General features: G+C 34.9%; 1 protein-coding gene across 1 annotated transcript in view; it reads left to right on the forward strand.

The window, feature by feature from the left end:
- LOC108466881 (ferredoxin-dependent glutamate synthase, chloroplastic) overlaps nt 1–5,796 on the forward strand; it is a 36,293-nt gene extending 30,497 nt beyond the window's left edge. Inside the window, exons 27-33 of the mRNA XM_017767236.2 lie at nt 99–197; nt 2,389–2,531; nt 2,620–2,713; nt 3,115–3,353; nt 3,491–3,569; nt 4,264–4,347; nt 5,066–5,796. Of these exons, the coding sequence (XP_017622725.1) occupies nt 99–197; nt 2,389–2,531; nt 2,620–2,713; nt 3,115–3,353; nt 3,491–3,569; nt 4,264–4,347; nt 5,066–5,227 (900 nt within the window). The 3' untranslated portion in view covers nt 5,228–5,796. The remainder of the gene's footprint in view (nt 1–98; nt 198–2,388; nt 2,532–2,619; nt 2,714–3,114; nt 3,354–3,490; nt 3,570–4,263; nt 4,348–5,065) is intronic.
- The last annotated feature ends 9,156 nt before the right edge of the window (nt 5,797–14,952 follow it).

Below are 14,952 nucleotides of genomic sequence, written 5' to 3' on the forward strand. Positions count from 1 at the left end.
CATTGCCTTCTCTCATCACATGAAGGTTTCTTTTTTCTTCTGGTGAACATGCTTATTTTTAATCTGCATTCAACATAAAAATTGTCTCTGGTTCCTAGAATGTTGGATTACCAAAATGGAGCAGTACTGCCATCAGGACTCAAGAAGTTCACTCAAATGGTCCTGTTCTGGATGCTATTTTACTTTCTGATCCTGAGGTAACACTTGCATGTATATGTAATTTCACATTCATGATCAATGGCTTTTTTCTTGACTGGGACATGGAGAGGACCCTGTGAGATTTAGACAAACAAAAGGTTTTTCCAGTAGTCCCTTCTGTTCCAAATGCTCTTGAAAATCTTACAACTTGCTTGATTCAGCTAGTTTTCTCCTCATTTGATATCATATTGTGTATGGCTCTACCCCATTGCATTTGGTGTTGTGTTTGTGCTGAATGCCTACGCACCTTTGAGATGCTGGGATATGTATCCAACATGGCTGAATATGGAAATTTTTTAAAATGATAACATTTTATTTGGACACTTCCATTGGTGCCAGAATTCAAAAAAAGAAAAAAAGAAGAAGAAGAAGAAAGAAAGAAAGAAAGATTAAAGTTTTTTATTGTATGCTTTGTTAAAATCTATTGAAATAAATTTTTTCTTATGATATAATTCCGCTTCTATATCCTTAAATTTTAGAAGTTGACATGTCACCATTACCATTCCATATTGTGTCATACTTGAGCCATATCCTCTGTAAGTACTTAGTCTTCCTAGGTAACTATGTTGCACTCAAGGGCTCTAGGAGAATTTCAAATGAAAGATGTCATAGTCGGTAGTTGTAGTTGCAAAGTTTCATAAATAAATCTTTTGTTATGAAACACAAATAGGATCGAGTCATAGGGAGATTGATAGGGAGGTCAGTTGTTTTCCCTTTATCTTGATTCTTGTAATGACCTATTTTGATTGATAGTTCAGCTCATCAAAGGGAGAGACCTTTGGACTCATTAGAGACAGACTTAGGTCTCTTTAGGGTTTCTTTATAGAAATTTTTCTTAGGGATTTATTATTCCATACATCTCTTTAAATAAAGATTAGTCTTATTACATAAATAGGAAACCTATTGTAAATGGGAAGTAACTTAACTGAAATAAAATCACAATCAAGAAACCTAAGAATTAAAATCTCAGTCTAAGCCTTAATTAGAGAATCAAAATTAATGACCTTTCCTAACATAGGTTTGACTCGTAACTATGCCCCCACCAACAAATAAAAGGTTTACCTCAAGCTTGAATTCATGATAACTTGACGATATAATTCAACCCAGTTCAGTCTTAGTTTTAGATTTTGGTTTTGTGTCATTCAGATCTGCCAAAAGAGCTTCTTAAATTGTTACCTAACCATATACTATTCGTCAGAATTATAACATAAGCCCATCTTCCTTCTCTCTGCCATTTTTGCCCATATCTTTAAAAAAGTGGCTAGATTATTTATCGATTTTGCTTCAATAGTTCCCCTAACATATTTCTGCCTTTAGAAAGTTGGGTGCCAAAATCGTTATATCCACAGGGAATTTGAAACTGCCCTCATTACCTTGCCAAGTTCCTTTACGATTATTTTTGACACATAGCATTTGCTACTTCTGTTCGTCAGAATTATAACCATATACTGATCGTCAGAATTATAACATAAGCCCTTCATCCTTCTCTCTACCATTTTTGCCCATAACTTTAAAAAAGTGGCTAGATGATTTATTGATTTTGCTTCAATAGTTCCCCTAACATATTGCTGCCTTTAGAAAGTTGGGTGCCAAAATTGTTATATCCACAGGGAATTTGTAACTTCCCTCATTACCTTGCCAAATTCCTTTACGATTATTTTTGACACATAGCATTTGCTACTTCTGTTCATAGGCACTAGCAAGGCTTATAGTCATGGCTAAATCAATGTTTTGTGCATTAGAGCATCTAATCGAATGCAATCATGCAGTCCAGCCATGAATAACCCAACATGTTGGTCTACTTAAATGTATTGCCTTTATCCAGTAACATATTTAAGTGATTTTTCTTCACATTGGTGAAGTCTCGGATCTCTTCTGCATTGTATTTGAGTTGTACCCTTCCATTATTTCTTATTGGTTTTAGGTGGGATGGTAACATATTATAACATATTATAATGCCACCTCAATGTATTGGGGATTGTTATGCCAATTAGTGATGCCTTTATAGGAACTAGACTGGTTGATAGAAACATAAAATTGCAATATAAGGAAACAAAGTCGTTAAGGTAGATTTTAATGTTTAAACTATGTTATGAAAATTGTTAATTTAATTTAATTTGTTTTTCGATACTTTTAGTATGAGTTGCTAGTAATAGTCAGCAATTAAGAAGCTTTATTTCGTTCATTCAGGTATCTCATGCAATTGAAAATGAGAAAGAGGTACATAAGACTATAAAGATATACAATGTGGACCGAGCTGTTTGTGGTCGTATAGCAGGTGTGATTGCAAAAAGATATGGTGACACTGGGTTTGCTGGGCAGATTAATATAACGTGAGATCCAACTTCTAAATAGTTGACGTTTGTGCTTAAAAATGCATCTGTGTCATGCAAGCTAAAACAGTTTTCTTCTTGTCCATAGATTTACTGGTAGTGCTGGGCAGTCATTTGCATGCTTCCTGACTCCTGGAATGAATATTCGACTTATTGGAGAAGCTAATGATTATGTGGGAAAGGTATTGTTACTAAATTGCTATCTACATGCTCTGTTGGATAATTTTAATATTTCAAAAGAAGTGCAATTGATTTTCTAAAATTTTGAACTTGGTTAGTAAAAAACATGCGATTTTGTGATTCAGTTATTTTTAATGGACTCTGACCACTATAGACTTTAACTAGGTATGAAACAATCTAAACACGTAAACTATGTCAAAAAAATTCCTTTTCCAAGTATGTGTTTTTGTGTGTATCTGTTACAACTGTCACTTTGGTATAGCCTAAACTGATTTGTGAACATTGTTAGCCAACTCTCGAGTTAAATAGAATATAATAAAAAGTGTTAAATGAACCTTCAAGGTATGATTGAACTTCATTGTTTGTTCATAGAATCTGACATGAACACTATAAATATTTCAAGGGTATGGCTGGAGGTGAGTTGGTAGTAACCCCTGTAGAGAATCCTGGGTTTTGCCCTGAGGATGCAACTATTGTAGGAAATACATGTTTGTATGGAGCAACAGGTGGACAAATCTTTGTTAGAGGGAAGGCTGGAGAGCGCTTTGCTGTGAGAAACTCACTTGCCCAAGCAGTGGTTGAAGGCACTGGTGACCATTGCTGTGAGTACATGACTGGTGGTTGTGTGGTTGTACTTGGAAAGTGAGTAATGGTTTATTTTTTGTACTGGTTGTCACTAAGCTACTTGATGTAATCCAATTAGCGCCCCCCCCCCCCCAAAAAAAAAAAAAAGAAAAAAATTGATGTAATTCTTTGAATGTTGCATTTATTTTTGACAGAGTGGGGAGAAATGTTGCTGCTGGAATGACTGGAGGTTTAGCATACATGCTTGATGAGGATGATACTCTAATACCCAAGGTTTGAGCAGAAGTTTCCCGTCTTCCTCTCTTATATCCTGGCTTCTTAATTTATTATACATTGGAAAGTATTTAACAATCCTGCATCCTTGAATATAATTTCTAGAAATGCTGTGGTTAATTTGTGATGAGACCTCTCTGCTGTCATAGGAAATGATTCTTAACTAATTGCATGCCATCAGTCATCAGTTGTGTCCCATTTCTTCTGCTGCTCCGAAACAGAATGTGGTCACATAAGACACGCACAAAGTTTATAAAATATTTTAATGCTTTAACCTTTTCTCCCCTTTCTTTCTACTTCAATTCTCCTTATTATTACTGATATATTTTTTCTTAGATTCTAAACTTTGGAATACTTCCTTTTCCCCCACACTCTACTAAAAGAAGAAGAAAAATACCCTTTTGAACATCAATTTCCTCTAGTTTTGAGGTTTCCAATTGTTAGCCAAAGCATTAGATACATAGATTTTGCAATGAAGGCCTCTTGCACATTTCCAGTCTGCTTGCTTCACTTTTGACAATTGTAGCACATACGTATAATCTGTAGGGATGCAAGTCAGTGAAAGTAATGTTTTGTTCTGGTTCTTCTAATTGATCAAATATCTGTAAGAAAAATATATCATACTATTATCATTTGCTTTCCATCGATATTCCTTCAGATTCACATCTTTACAATTTTATAAATGTTTGATCAGGTAAATAAGGAAATTGTGAAGATCCAAAGAGTAACTGCCCCTGTTGGACAGATGCAGCTTAAGAGCCTTATCGAGGCCCATGTTGTAAGTTCACCTTGAATTGTCCAACAATCATAATGAACCAGCACAAGAAACACTTTGACTTGTCACATATTTCTTAGGTTAAGAGCCACTGCTTGCTGACAAGTGGGCAGTGGCAGAGCCACTTAAGACCGTGGTCTGGCTAAGTTTAGTATTCTCTTTTATGTACACGGTGAATTTAGTTTAGGCTCTTCAAATGGTACATGAAAACTAATCTGCCCCCCTCAATACTCTAAACCTTGAGTATAAAATGCTTTTAAAATTTAGATGAATTTTCTTTTATATGAAGTAATATTTAAAAATTCAAGATTCCCAAAAGATTAAATATTGAAATCGTGATGATTAATAGTTTTTCTGTATAGTATATTCTTCAAACAAAATCTGTTCCTACTAATTTTAAGTGATTTGTCCATTAGCAAATATTTGTCACAAACACATCAATAATACCTTTCTTTTATATGCTGAATTGTGATGTATATATATATATTACGGAAAACACTTTGATTTTCTTTATTTTCTGAGTGAATTAATCAAGGACATTATCTTTTTCAATTTGAAGACTACGATTATAATATCAATACTACCTCATGTAATGATTATTGCGATCAACTTTAAAAACTACTTTTACAAATGTCGGATTTTCTATTGTGGTATAAGTTCTTTACGTGCTTTGCCTTTATTTTCTTGAACAATGTCCTTACTTTAATTCTTCATGGTGAAGGAAAAAACTGGGAGTGCCAAAGGCTCTATGATTTTGCTTGAATGGGACAAGTACTTACCACTGTTCTGGCAGCTGGTTCCACCTAGTGAAGAAGATACCCCGGAGGCTTGTGCTGAGTATCAGAGCACAGCTTCGGAGAAGGTGACGTTGCAGTCAGCCTGAGTTAATGATCAGACCATATGTTCACTTAGAGCATTATTCTTGCCCCACACTGTACAGATCAACCAAAAGGGGATTGTTGTGGGCGTTGTGAATGAATGCTATCTTGCTTGTGGGAGTTCAGTGCGGGGAGCGGAAGAACTTCGGTAGTATATGGTGTCAGCATTTGGTCTTTGTCAATCCATCCAAAAGCATTCAACCTCCAGGTGTTATAGCAGTTATGTAGTCATCATGCTTGAAAGTTGTAGATTCAGATTAGTTTAGTTTAGTTTAGTTTTCATAATATTGTCCAAGGTTTATTTGGGTGGCACGCTACTCGCTGCCCTTTTTCCATCCAATTAAACTTGGCTTGTTCTAAGCTGGTATTGAGTGCCATTACTTATCGTACTTCGGATCAAAGTGTATTTTTCATCTTTACTATTCTGTCAGCCAACTGAATACAAAGCCTTGCTATGCCAATTTGTCCGAATACTAGTTTCACAGAGCCCATATGTACGAGGACATGACTATCTTGTATGGCAATTATCCTACTACCATGATATGCTAATTGTGCATCCATCTTATAAAAACAAGTGCAAAACTGTTCAAAATGGAATCTGTTAGTTTGAAGAGCTTCCATTTAAGGGTATTTTGTCTTGGCTTTAGATAATGTGTATTATCTTAGTTTATCAGTAATCAAACTGACTTAATAAAAAAGGTCCATTTGAAAGGATTAGACTTAGACAAGATGAAGGGGCAGCCACTTGGATGAGTTTACATGGTATTTGAGAGCTTTAATATAAAAAAAAAAATGATGAGACCTAGAACCGAAGGAGCTGCTGTAAATGCTTTCCTGATTAGAGCTCTGAGTATAACATCGGAGTTTGTCACTTCAACCAAAGACATTTTAGTAACTAAGTTGGAAGTTAGGATTCATTAATTGAGTTGCTGCTGCCATCTTTTGTATGGGTCAAATGCCCTTTTAAGGTATAAAGATGAAATTGAAATGATGGATTAGTGTTCCCACGCCCCTTTTGGTTGAGTAACCAACAAAGATAATCATAGGATTCTAACCAACTCTCTAAAATATGAACCTAGCAAATTAGAGTGTGAAAAGTTGCAAGCTTGATGTTGAGTTGCTGCAAATCTTTGAAGCTCAAACAATAATTGAATCTTGAAAGAAAAACTCTCTTAAGAGTAATTTTATTAATTAAAAAAAACAAAGGTACATATCCTAATGGCGATCATGCCTTCCCATATATAGTTTAAAATTGGCTTGCAAGTAAAGAAACTCTAAACCTCTTAAGATTTAGTCAACTATCTTACAATGCATGTAAGCTAATTCTTCTAAGACCTACTCAAACTACTTGACATGCAAGTATGTAGCATTTGCAATTATTTTTATTGATTTGCATCGGCCACTTGCTTGCCAAGTAATCAATTATTTAACTCTAAGAAATAAAAAAGTAAAATAAATAGACTTACTTGGAGTGTAATTTTCGGGCATCTGCAATTCCTTTTACTAGAAGTGAGGGTTAAACTTATTACAAAATTCTCCGAAGTTACTTGATAAATAATAACAACCAATTAAAATAACTAAAATAGATCTATTTTACAATATATAATTGCTAGCTTCCTTCGACAGGAATGGGAGGTTCGGGTAATACGAATGGAATCGGCTAGATGCAATAGCGGCTATGGTACTTGGGAACCATTATGGGATTTTGGTCTTTCCACAAGCTCCTATGGATGTGCTACAATTGCTACAAGATTATGAGAGTGGTTTAGAGAGGATGAGAAGGGTCTCTGTTTAGTTTAAGTTCTCTTCAATACAAAAAAGAGTCTTCCTTGACACATACTTGAGTCTGCTCTCCAAGATTTCCCGAAATGTATTCATTTTTGTTAGTCAATAGTCACTATTATAGGACATTACCTAAGCTTAAGGGTGTTCAGTGGTCATTAGTTGTATGGATTTAAGCTTGCCGTGAGATCATGGAGTGCTTTCAATACATATTTGAATTTGAAGTTTGATGTTTTTATGATTCATTTTGAATTTTTTGGTGTGTTTTTGCATGTCCCAATTGATACTAAACCAGCGTAAGTAGAATTATTTGAAAATTTTTGAAATCTAAAGTATCGATATTAAACCAACGGGTATCGATATTTATGTGTTAGGTATCAATACTAAAGTAAGTATCGACACCGTTTTAGTTCTCTATCAATTTTGGTTCAAAACATTTTATCGATATCTTTGCAGAGGTATCGATATTTTTATCACGAGTATCGATACCCTTGTTTGGGTATCGATACCAAATTTGGTTGCTGTCGATTTTTGAAAACTTTCCATTCGCAAAGTATTGCTATTTTGATCTTGAGTATTGATCCTTTTACCCAGAATGCTAAAAATTCACAAGTTAAAACGTTCTTCATGCTCAAAACAATATTCCTACTCATTATAGAAATAATGTCTAACTCAACCAAGCCTACTATCATCGTTTAACCATTTTACCTGCCTTATTAATACATATTCATCAAGATAACATAACATGCATTATTGAACTCAGTCTCAAGCATCAAAATGTCCACAATCAAAGTTCAAAAACAATATCAACATTCCATAAGCCTTACCAAATTAATAATAATAATAATAACTATACCCACATTGCCTTTATTCAAAGTGTCCAAAAATCATAAAACCACCTATTCGAAAATTATGCATTGGATGGATCAACGCCTGCCCACTCTGCATTCCTTGAATGTACTACTAGCCTGCCAATTTTAGGCAAAGAGTGTGAGATTTTTTAAGCTCAGTAAATGTTCAGAATTACCGAAAAACATAGGCAACAACATAAATTAAGCAAGAGCATACTAAGGCACAATCACAACCATATATTCATCAAATCAAAATAATGTATTCATGCTTCATTATCTTATAAGTCTAGCTTATACTCTTACATGCATTTACACACATCATAACTCATATATATAAGTCAAATAATGATAATTTGACAACTTAAGATTATGAAACATAAAAGTGGACTCTATCACCACACATTGGATAAACGAATCTCCATCACATCAATGACTCAATGAGTCTAACGTATCCCAAAAAAGTAATATTAAGCTAAACACTCTCCAACACACCAGGATGTCCCGATGAATGGAGTTTAACTCTACATTCCCTTATCTCTCGAACTTGTCTTAGGGTCTCAACGCCTAAATTAAAAAATACAAAGGTGAGTACTCACAATTCTTTGGCATGCCAACTATATCAAACGGTTTCAAGAGATCACAAGGCCAAAATATCCATAATTACACATATTTAATTATTGTTTTATGCACATAACCTATGCTCATATTCATCAATTCACATCACAATCTCATACATAATGCATGCTTATTGTAACACCCTATACCCGGCCCTATCGCGGAGCCCGAGTAACAAGACATTACACCACCGTCTCATCAACAACAAGCATAAAACATTTCATTGTTATACGATTATCATAAAATATCATTAAATTATTTATAGAGATTCCAAGTCATGAATACTTTAAGCAATACTAAGTTATGCTAAACATACATCGGACGAGCTTATAACAGGATTTAAACATGCTTGTAAACCATTTAACAAAAATTTTGAATAAATCACGTAGGTATGGATATTGAATCAAAGGTATCAGTAATTCTAGTAGACGATATCAATATCATCCAGAAAAAATGGTACCAAATTAGCATTTTGTTTCTCTCCTAAAATTAAAACCCAGAAAATATTGATACATATAAAAAAGTATCAGTTATTCTACCCCGAATATCGATACTCGTGACATGGTATCGATACCAAATCTTACTACTGACTTCCTACACTTTTAAACAATCATAGAGGTATCGTTTTTAAAACTCGAATATCAATACCTCTGCTCTAGACAATAAAAATATAGCATATTAAAGCAATTAGTCCAATCTAACCTAAGCCCATTCAACATGCATCTTTTATCACATCAAACAATCGTCAAAACAACTACGATATCAGTTCTAAACATAAAAAATGTGTCTAAGCAAGAATCAATATCAAAGTCCAAATCATTAAAATTTTAAAACAAGTAAACTAAGAAAACATCCAAGCATCATGGCAATATTTATACAGTAGTTCTACCACATAATTCAATGTTCGTTGACCATAAAATAATATTCAAACCAAAACAATACCATTGAAATGATTTTAACATCCATCAAAAGTGCTAGAAAACTAAACCCATAAAATAATATGAGGACCTCAATAATAATCGAATCAAAGTCTAACCACATTGTCTTATTCTCATAGTTTAGAATAATAATATCACCTACACAAAAAATAAAGTCTAACTTGGATCACTTCTTTGGTATCCCTGCACCGTTCACACCGCAAACGCTAAGTATCTGCAATGGTTAGAGAGAGTGGGTGAGCTTAAACAAGCTCAATGAATGTCGGAGTAACAACAAAGTATACACAATCTCAAAGGCTGAACAAGAGCATACTACAATACGTTCACAACCATATTTTAACCAAGTCACAATAACATATTCACGCTTCATTAAATCATAAAACTAGCATATACTCTCATGTATAACTACACTCAACTCATATTCAAATAATTTACTTTACAATAATTCATCAAGACTAACAACATATGCATGCTCTAATAACTCACAAGTCTAGATGATATATTGACATCCATTCACAAGTTAACTAAAAATGATCCAAACCACAATTACATACGCAATTTACTATGAAAACATACTAACATTTTCATGGAAATTAAATCAACTCATTTAGCATATTATTTACATGTTTATGTATCCATCTTACATCGTATTGTCACAATATATAAGATTACATTTAAACTATAATTTGACACTTGAGGTTATTAAACATAAAAGTGGGCTCTATCACCACACATCATATACACGGATCTCCAACACACCAAATGACTTGTAGAGTCGAACATAACCCAAAAGCGTAGCATTTAACTAACACTCTCCAACACACCAACATATCCTGGTGAATGAAGCTTGGCTTACATTCCCTTATCTCTCCAAATTGTCTCAGTACCTTAATACCCAAATCACAAAACACAAAGGTAAGTACTCACAATCCTATGGAATTCCAACTATATCCAATGGTTTTAAGAGATCATAAGGCTAAAATATCCACATAATTTTAGTTACTGATTTAATGCACATCATCTGTATTCATATTCATCAGTTTACATCACAAACTTGTACACTTTGCATGCTTACCAAATCCATATTTAATTGCACTTTAAGTGCCACAATAATGCTTATTGAACCATCATATATCCAACCACATATGCGTGCATCAAGATCAGTACATCATACATCACATACAAGTATTCTCACATATTACTTGCCATGATAATATCACATTCTACCATTCAACACATATGTACTTACCGAAATATCGCTCACTTCTGTTACATATTTGCATTATTAGCATATCATTATCACATTATTTGGCATGTATATCATGCGCACAACAAAACACAGTTCACAATGTCATCACATATGTCTCATATCATAATATCACATCATAACAATCAATCCACAATTATTCACATAATCATATATTTTGCCAAAATAAAATAAAGGAAATAGAAAGCTTACACTCGGAACTTAAGAACTAAGCTCCCAATTAACACTATGAATCGTGTCTACTAACAGTGGTTCCAAACACTCACTGTTCACGCTTTCGCCTAATTGTCGAAAGCTTAAACTAGCTTTTCCTAGCCTTTCGCCTTGCTCGTAGAAGGCTCCAACGATTCTGATGCTTCACACATAATAACCACGCAATATACACAATCAATTAGTAGCCAGAAACTCATATAAACCAACCAAAAATGCAAGCTTAATCTATATTTCTCATGAAACTGAAATTTCAGCTAGCAAACTTGAAACTCAAATATCTTAATTTTTACTCATTCCCATTGCCTACAATTGATTCCAATCGTCTAATTATACATCTAAGAACAATTCTGAACCTTCAAACTATTCAAAACCATGTAGATTAATGGATCCAAAATTTTGACATATAATGATAATTTACACAAAAACTCAATAAAACGTTGGAATTCTTTAACAAAACTTTAAGGAATGTTTAGAAACCTTCTAAGCATGTGAAAAATAATTGAAAAATAATTTTAAATCACGTTTTTACTAAAAATCCTAAAATTTACCATTAATGACCCAATTTTCGGCTTTATTCAGAACATGTGATTTAATGGCTAAAAACTCAGTTTAAAGGATCAAATAACGTAAAAGAAAAACTAATAAGGAATTGAATCGTTACCTTTAATGGAAAAAAATAAAGGTTTAGTCGAAATTCCAGAAAACCCATAACTTGAGAGATGACAAAAATCATAGTGTTTTTGGTGTTTTTCTTGAAGTTCTATGGAGATTTATCGATTGGGTGATGATAGAAATTAAAAGAATGAAGTTTGTAAAATAACATTGAGAGGGAGAAGCTTAGGGAGGCCAAGGGACGACAACAAAAATCTGGAGAAGAAACTAATATAGGCTTTATAAAGATGAAGGGGGCAAATAGGGTATTTTTAAAACTTTTGTAAAATTGCTTTTTAATTACTCCTAAATTGAACCCTTTTACAATACAGTCTTTATTTTAACATTGAAAGTCTTTTCAGCATTATTTTCAAAAATTGATTTGATTTTTCAAAAGCTATGATCGAAAATAATTTTGTGTTACCACAATTCAGAATTTTCTGAAGCTACTTCAAGCCAAAATTCCTAATTTACCTTCAAAACTTCTAAGCCCAATTTTGGAGCTCTCAGTGGGTAGACCTAAATAGAAAAACAAAACAAGCACACCAAAAGAAAAATATGCAATAAAAATAAAAGAAAATAAGAACTAACAAAAATAAAACTTATCAACTTTCGGGGTGGATCCGTATCCCCTCCATAAAAGAACTTCCAAGAGGTCCTCGACACCTTGAATCGTTGTTCATTCTTCATGGCTAGAACAAGGACCTCCTTCGCATTTGAGTACATTGTCGATGTCTTATTTTTTACCATCTAGACAGCCACATTATGAGCCACTTTCTTCCAAGCTTAACCAACTCCAAAGCTTATTTCTGAGTACTATAGCCTCGTCCATCACAAACTTCATGTCGCTATAAGCCATAGATACCCAAACTTCAATTTTTATTTCAAACTAAAAATAGGTATGTTTATTAAGTTTTGTAGGAATTCATTCGGCAACACAGTATTTGGGTGCCTAATTATATACCGGATATGTTTGGGCCAACACATCCAAGTAGGAAGAAGAGGAGCAGAAGAGTGAAGAAGAAGAAGAAAAAGAAGAAATGAGGAGGGGAGGAAGATGATGAGATGAATTTTGAGGAAGATGAATGATGTAACACCCCAAACCCGACCCAGACGTTATGGCTAAATTTGGCAATGTTACATGAAAGTGTTTTTGGAAAACAGTTTTTATACATAAAATCTGTCAAATTATTATCTGTTAGTTAGGTCGAGAAAAACGTGAAAATAATCTAACTGTTTGGATACATGTCATTATCGCAGAAGCTTTCGAAACTAATATATTTTTAAAACCCGTTTTTATTTACGAAACCTCTTAGTTTATTTTAGGAAAACCATATTTTAGCGTTGCAGTTTATATTCCAAATTACAGTTTAAAACCCCAAATTAAAACCAAGAGTCCAGGTCCCTAATTACATCAAAAATCCCAAAAATAATGAGTAAAGCAAAAGCATTAAGTTCATAAACCAAAATGTATGTGGTCATGGACACCGTCTAGTCTTCGGCTGCACCGATCCGCCTATTGCTGGGGATTACCTGAACAGATAAAACAGAAAGGGTGAGTTTTCGCAAACTCAGTGTGTACTTCCCCCCAGTTCAGCATGCATACAGACAGATCACAGAATACAGTCGTAATTCGGGCCTGAGCCCTTAACAGATGCAGTGTGGGCCTTGGCCCACTCAAAATAGAATCAAATATATCATGCATATAGATCAGAATAACAGAAACATGCCCACCAACCCTGCACACCAACTCTGTCCAACCCAACAAACCATGTGGGGATAAAATCGACCCACCTATCCCTACACATCAAATACGAGGATAAAATCTACCCATCCAACCCTACCTACCATAAAGTACCATAATGCGGCACATGTCATAATTATGCAGCTTAGTTACCAGATAACAGGCTTAAGAAGCCTTTCAGATACTTCCTTCACTTCATCAAACCCACTCCAATGCATTGCATCATACAATATGGCATGCTATAATGCGGGTTAACAGTCATATATTTATATTCAGAATAGAACAGATAAACATGCTAGTGCATCCATCACATAGTCTGATCACAATAATAGGGGTCTAAGATATCCTTATCGACCCTATGACAGGTCACAGTCGACCTGGGCGACTCGTGCAACCTTACAGTACATTTTTGAAAAATGGGCTCACACGCCTATGTAGCTTGCCCGTGTGGGTCCACACACCTGTATGGCTCACACGGCCCAAATTGGCCTTGGCCGTGTAGATTACACGACCTGGCCCAAAATCTTACATGCCCAAGTAGTTCACCCGTGTAGCCTATACGACTCAATTAGCCAAGCCCGTGTCTCGTACACGGCCTCGCCAGCCATCACACGGCCGTGTCTGTCGTGTCCGTGTTACACGGGCACGGCCTGGCTCGTCGACCACACGCCCATGTACTGCAATGCGGCCTACCACACGGGCGACCACATGCCTGTGTGGCATCGAAAAAATACTTTTTGTTTTTTACCGAATCTCATTTTTGGTGCATTCGGAGTGCACACCTAGTTTCGATTGAAGCTAACCTGCACCCCAAGCACTCCAGGACCTAAATATGTCAAACCAATACCATAATCAGTCTTACTTTGCGACAAATCGAAATCCCGAAACCAGAATACTCATCCCTAAAATGATGAACACTTACCGCAGGACTTCAAATTGATTTACTACGAAGCGATACGAAGAGAGCCCTAATTCTCGCTATATGCCGCTGTAAAAAAGGTCAATATAACCCCAGTTAGTGTTCTAGAAAACCCATCTTACAAAATACCACAATTTCACTTTCTGATATTAAGCAAAGAAATGTCGAAAAAGAAGAACGATACTATTTCAGTAGAAAAAAGTAAAAATTCGGCAAAATGGAGATAAGGGAAATTTTCGGCAGAAGAAAAAGGGAAAATAGAGGGGAGATGAACAGTTTTTTTTCTGCAGAGAGAATTTTGGGAAACTGATCACCCAAATGCCACGACCTACTCTATCTCAACCACCTACTACTCAGATTTCCAGTACAACTCAAACTCTAAGCCACCTCACCGAACAACAATATATTCCTATGCTCATGCAGAGATTCGAACCCAGAACCTCCAGCAGACTGACACTCTACTTAACCACTAGACAAGCAGGCCCATTCTGCTATAGTTTTACAACAATTAAACATAACTTTATTGAACCAGATTAAGGCTTTATTCAGAAAAACATTAAAATTTGCCAAATGCAAGGCTTAAACTTGGGACCTCCCACACATACCCAGAACACATAACCATTAAAGCAGATACATAATTGTGTTATATACTAACAGAATCAAAAATATAAATTTTGGGGCGTTATAACTCTACACCTCTAAAATAAAATTTCGTCCTCGAAATTTACCTGATCAGAATAGGCGAGGATA

Source organism: Gossypium arboreum, chromosome 2 (genome assembly GCF_025698485.1).
Source record: "Gossypium arboreum isolate Shixiya-1 chromosome 2, ASM2569848v2, whole genome shotgun sequence".
NCBI classification, from domain to species: domain Eukaryota; kingdom Viridiplantae; phylum Streptophyta; class Magnoliopsida; order Malvales; family Malvaceae; genus Gossypium; species Gossypium arboreum.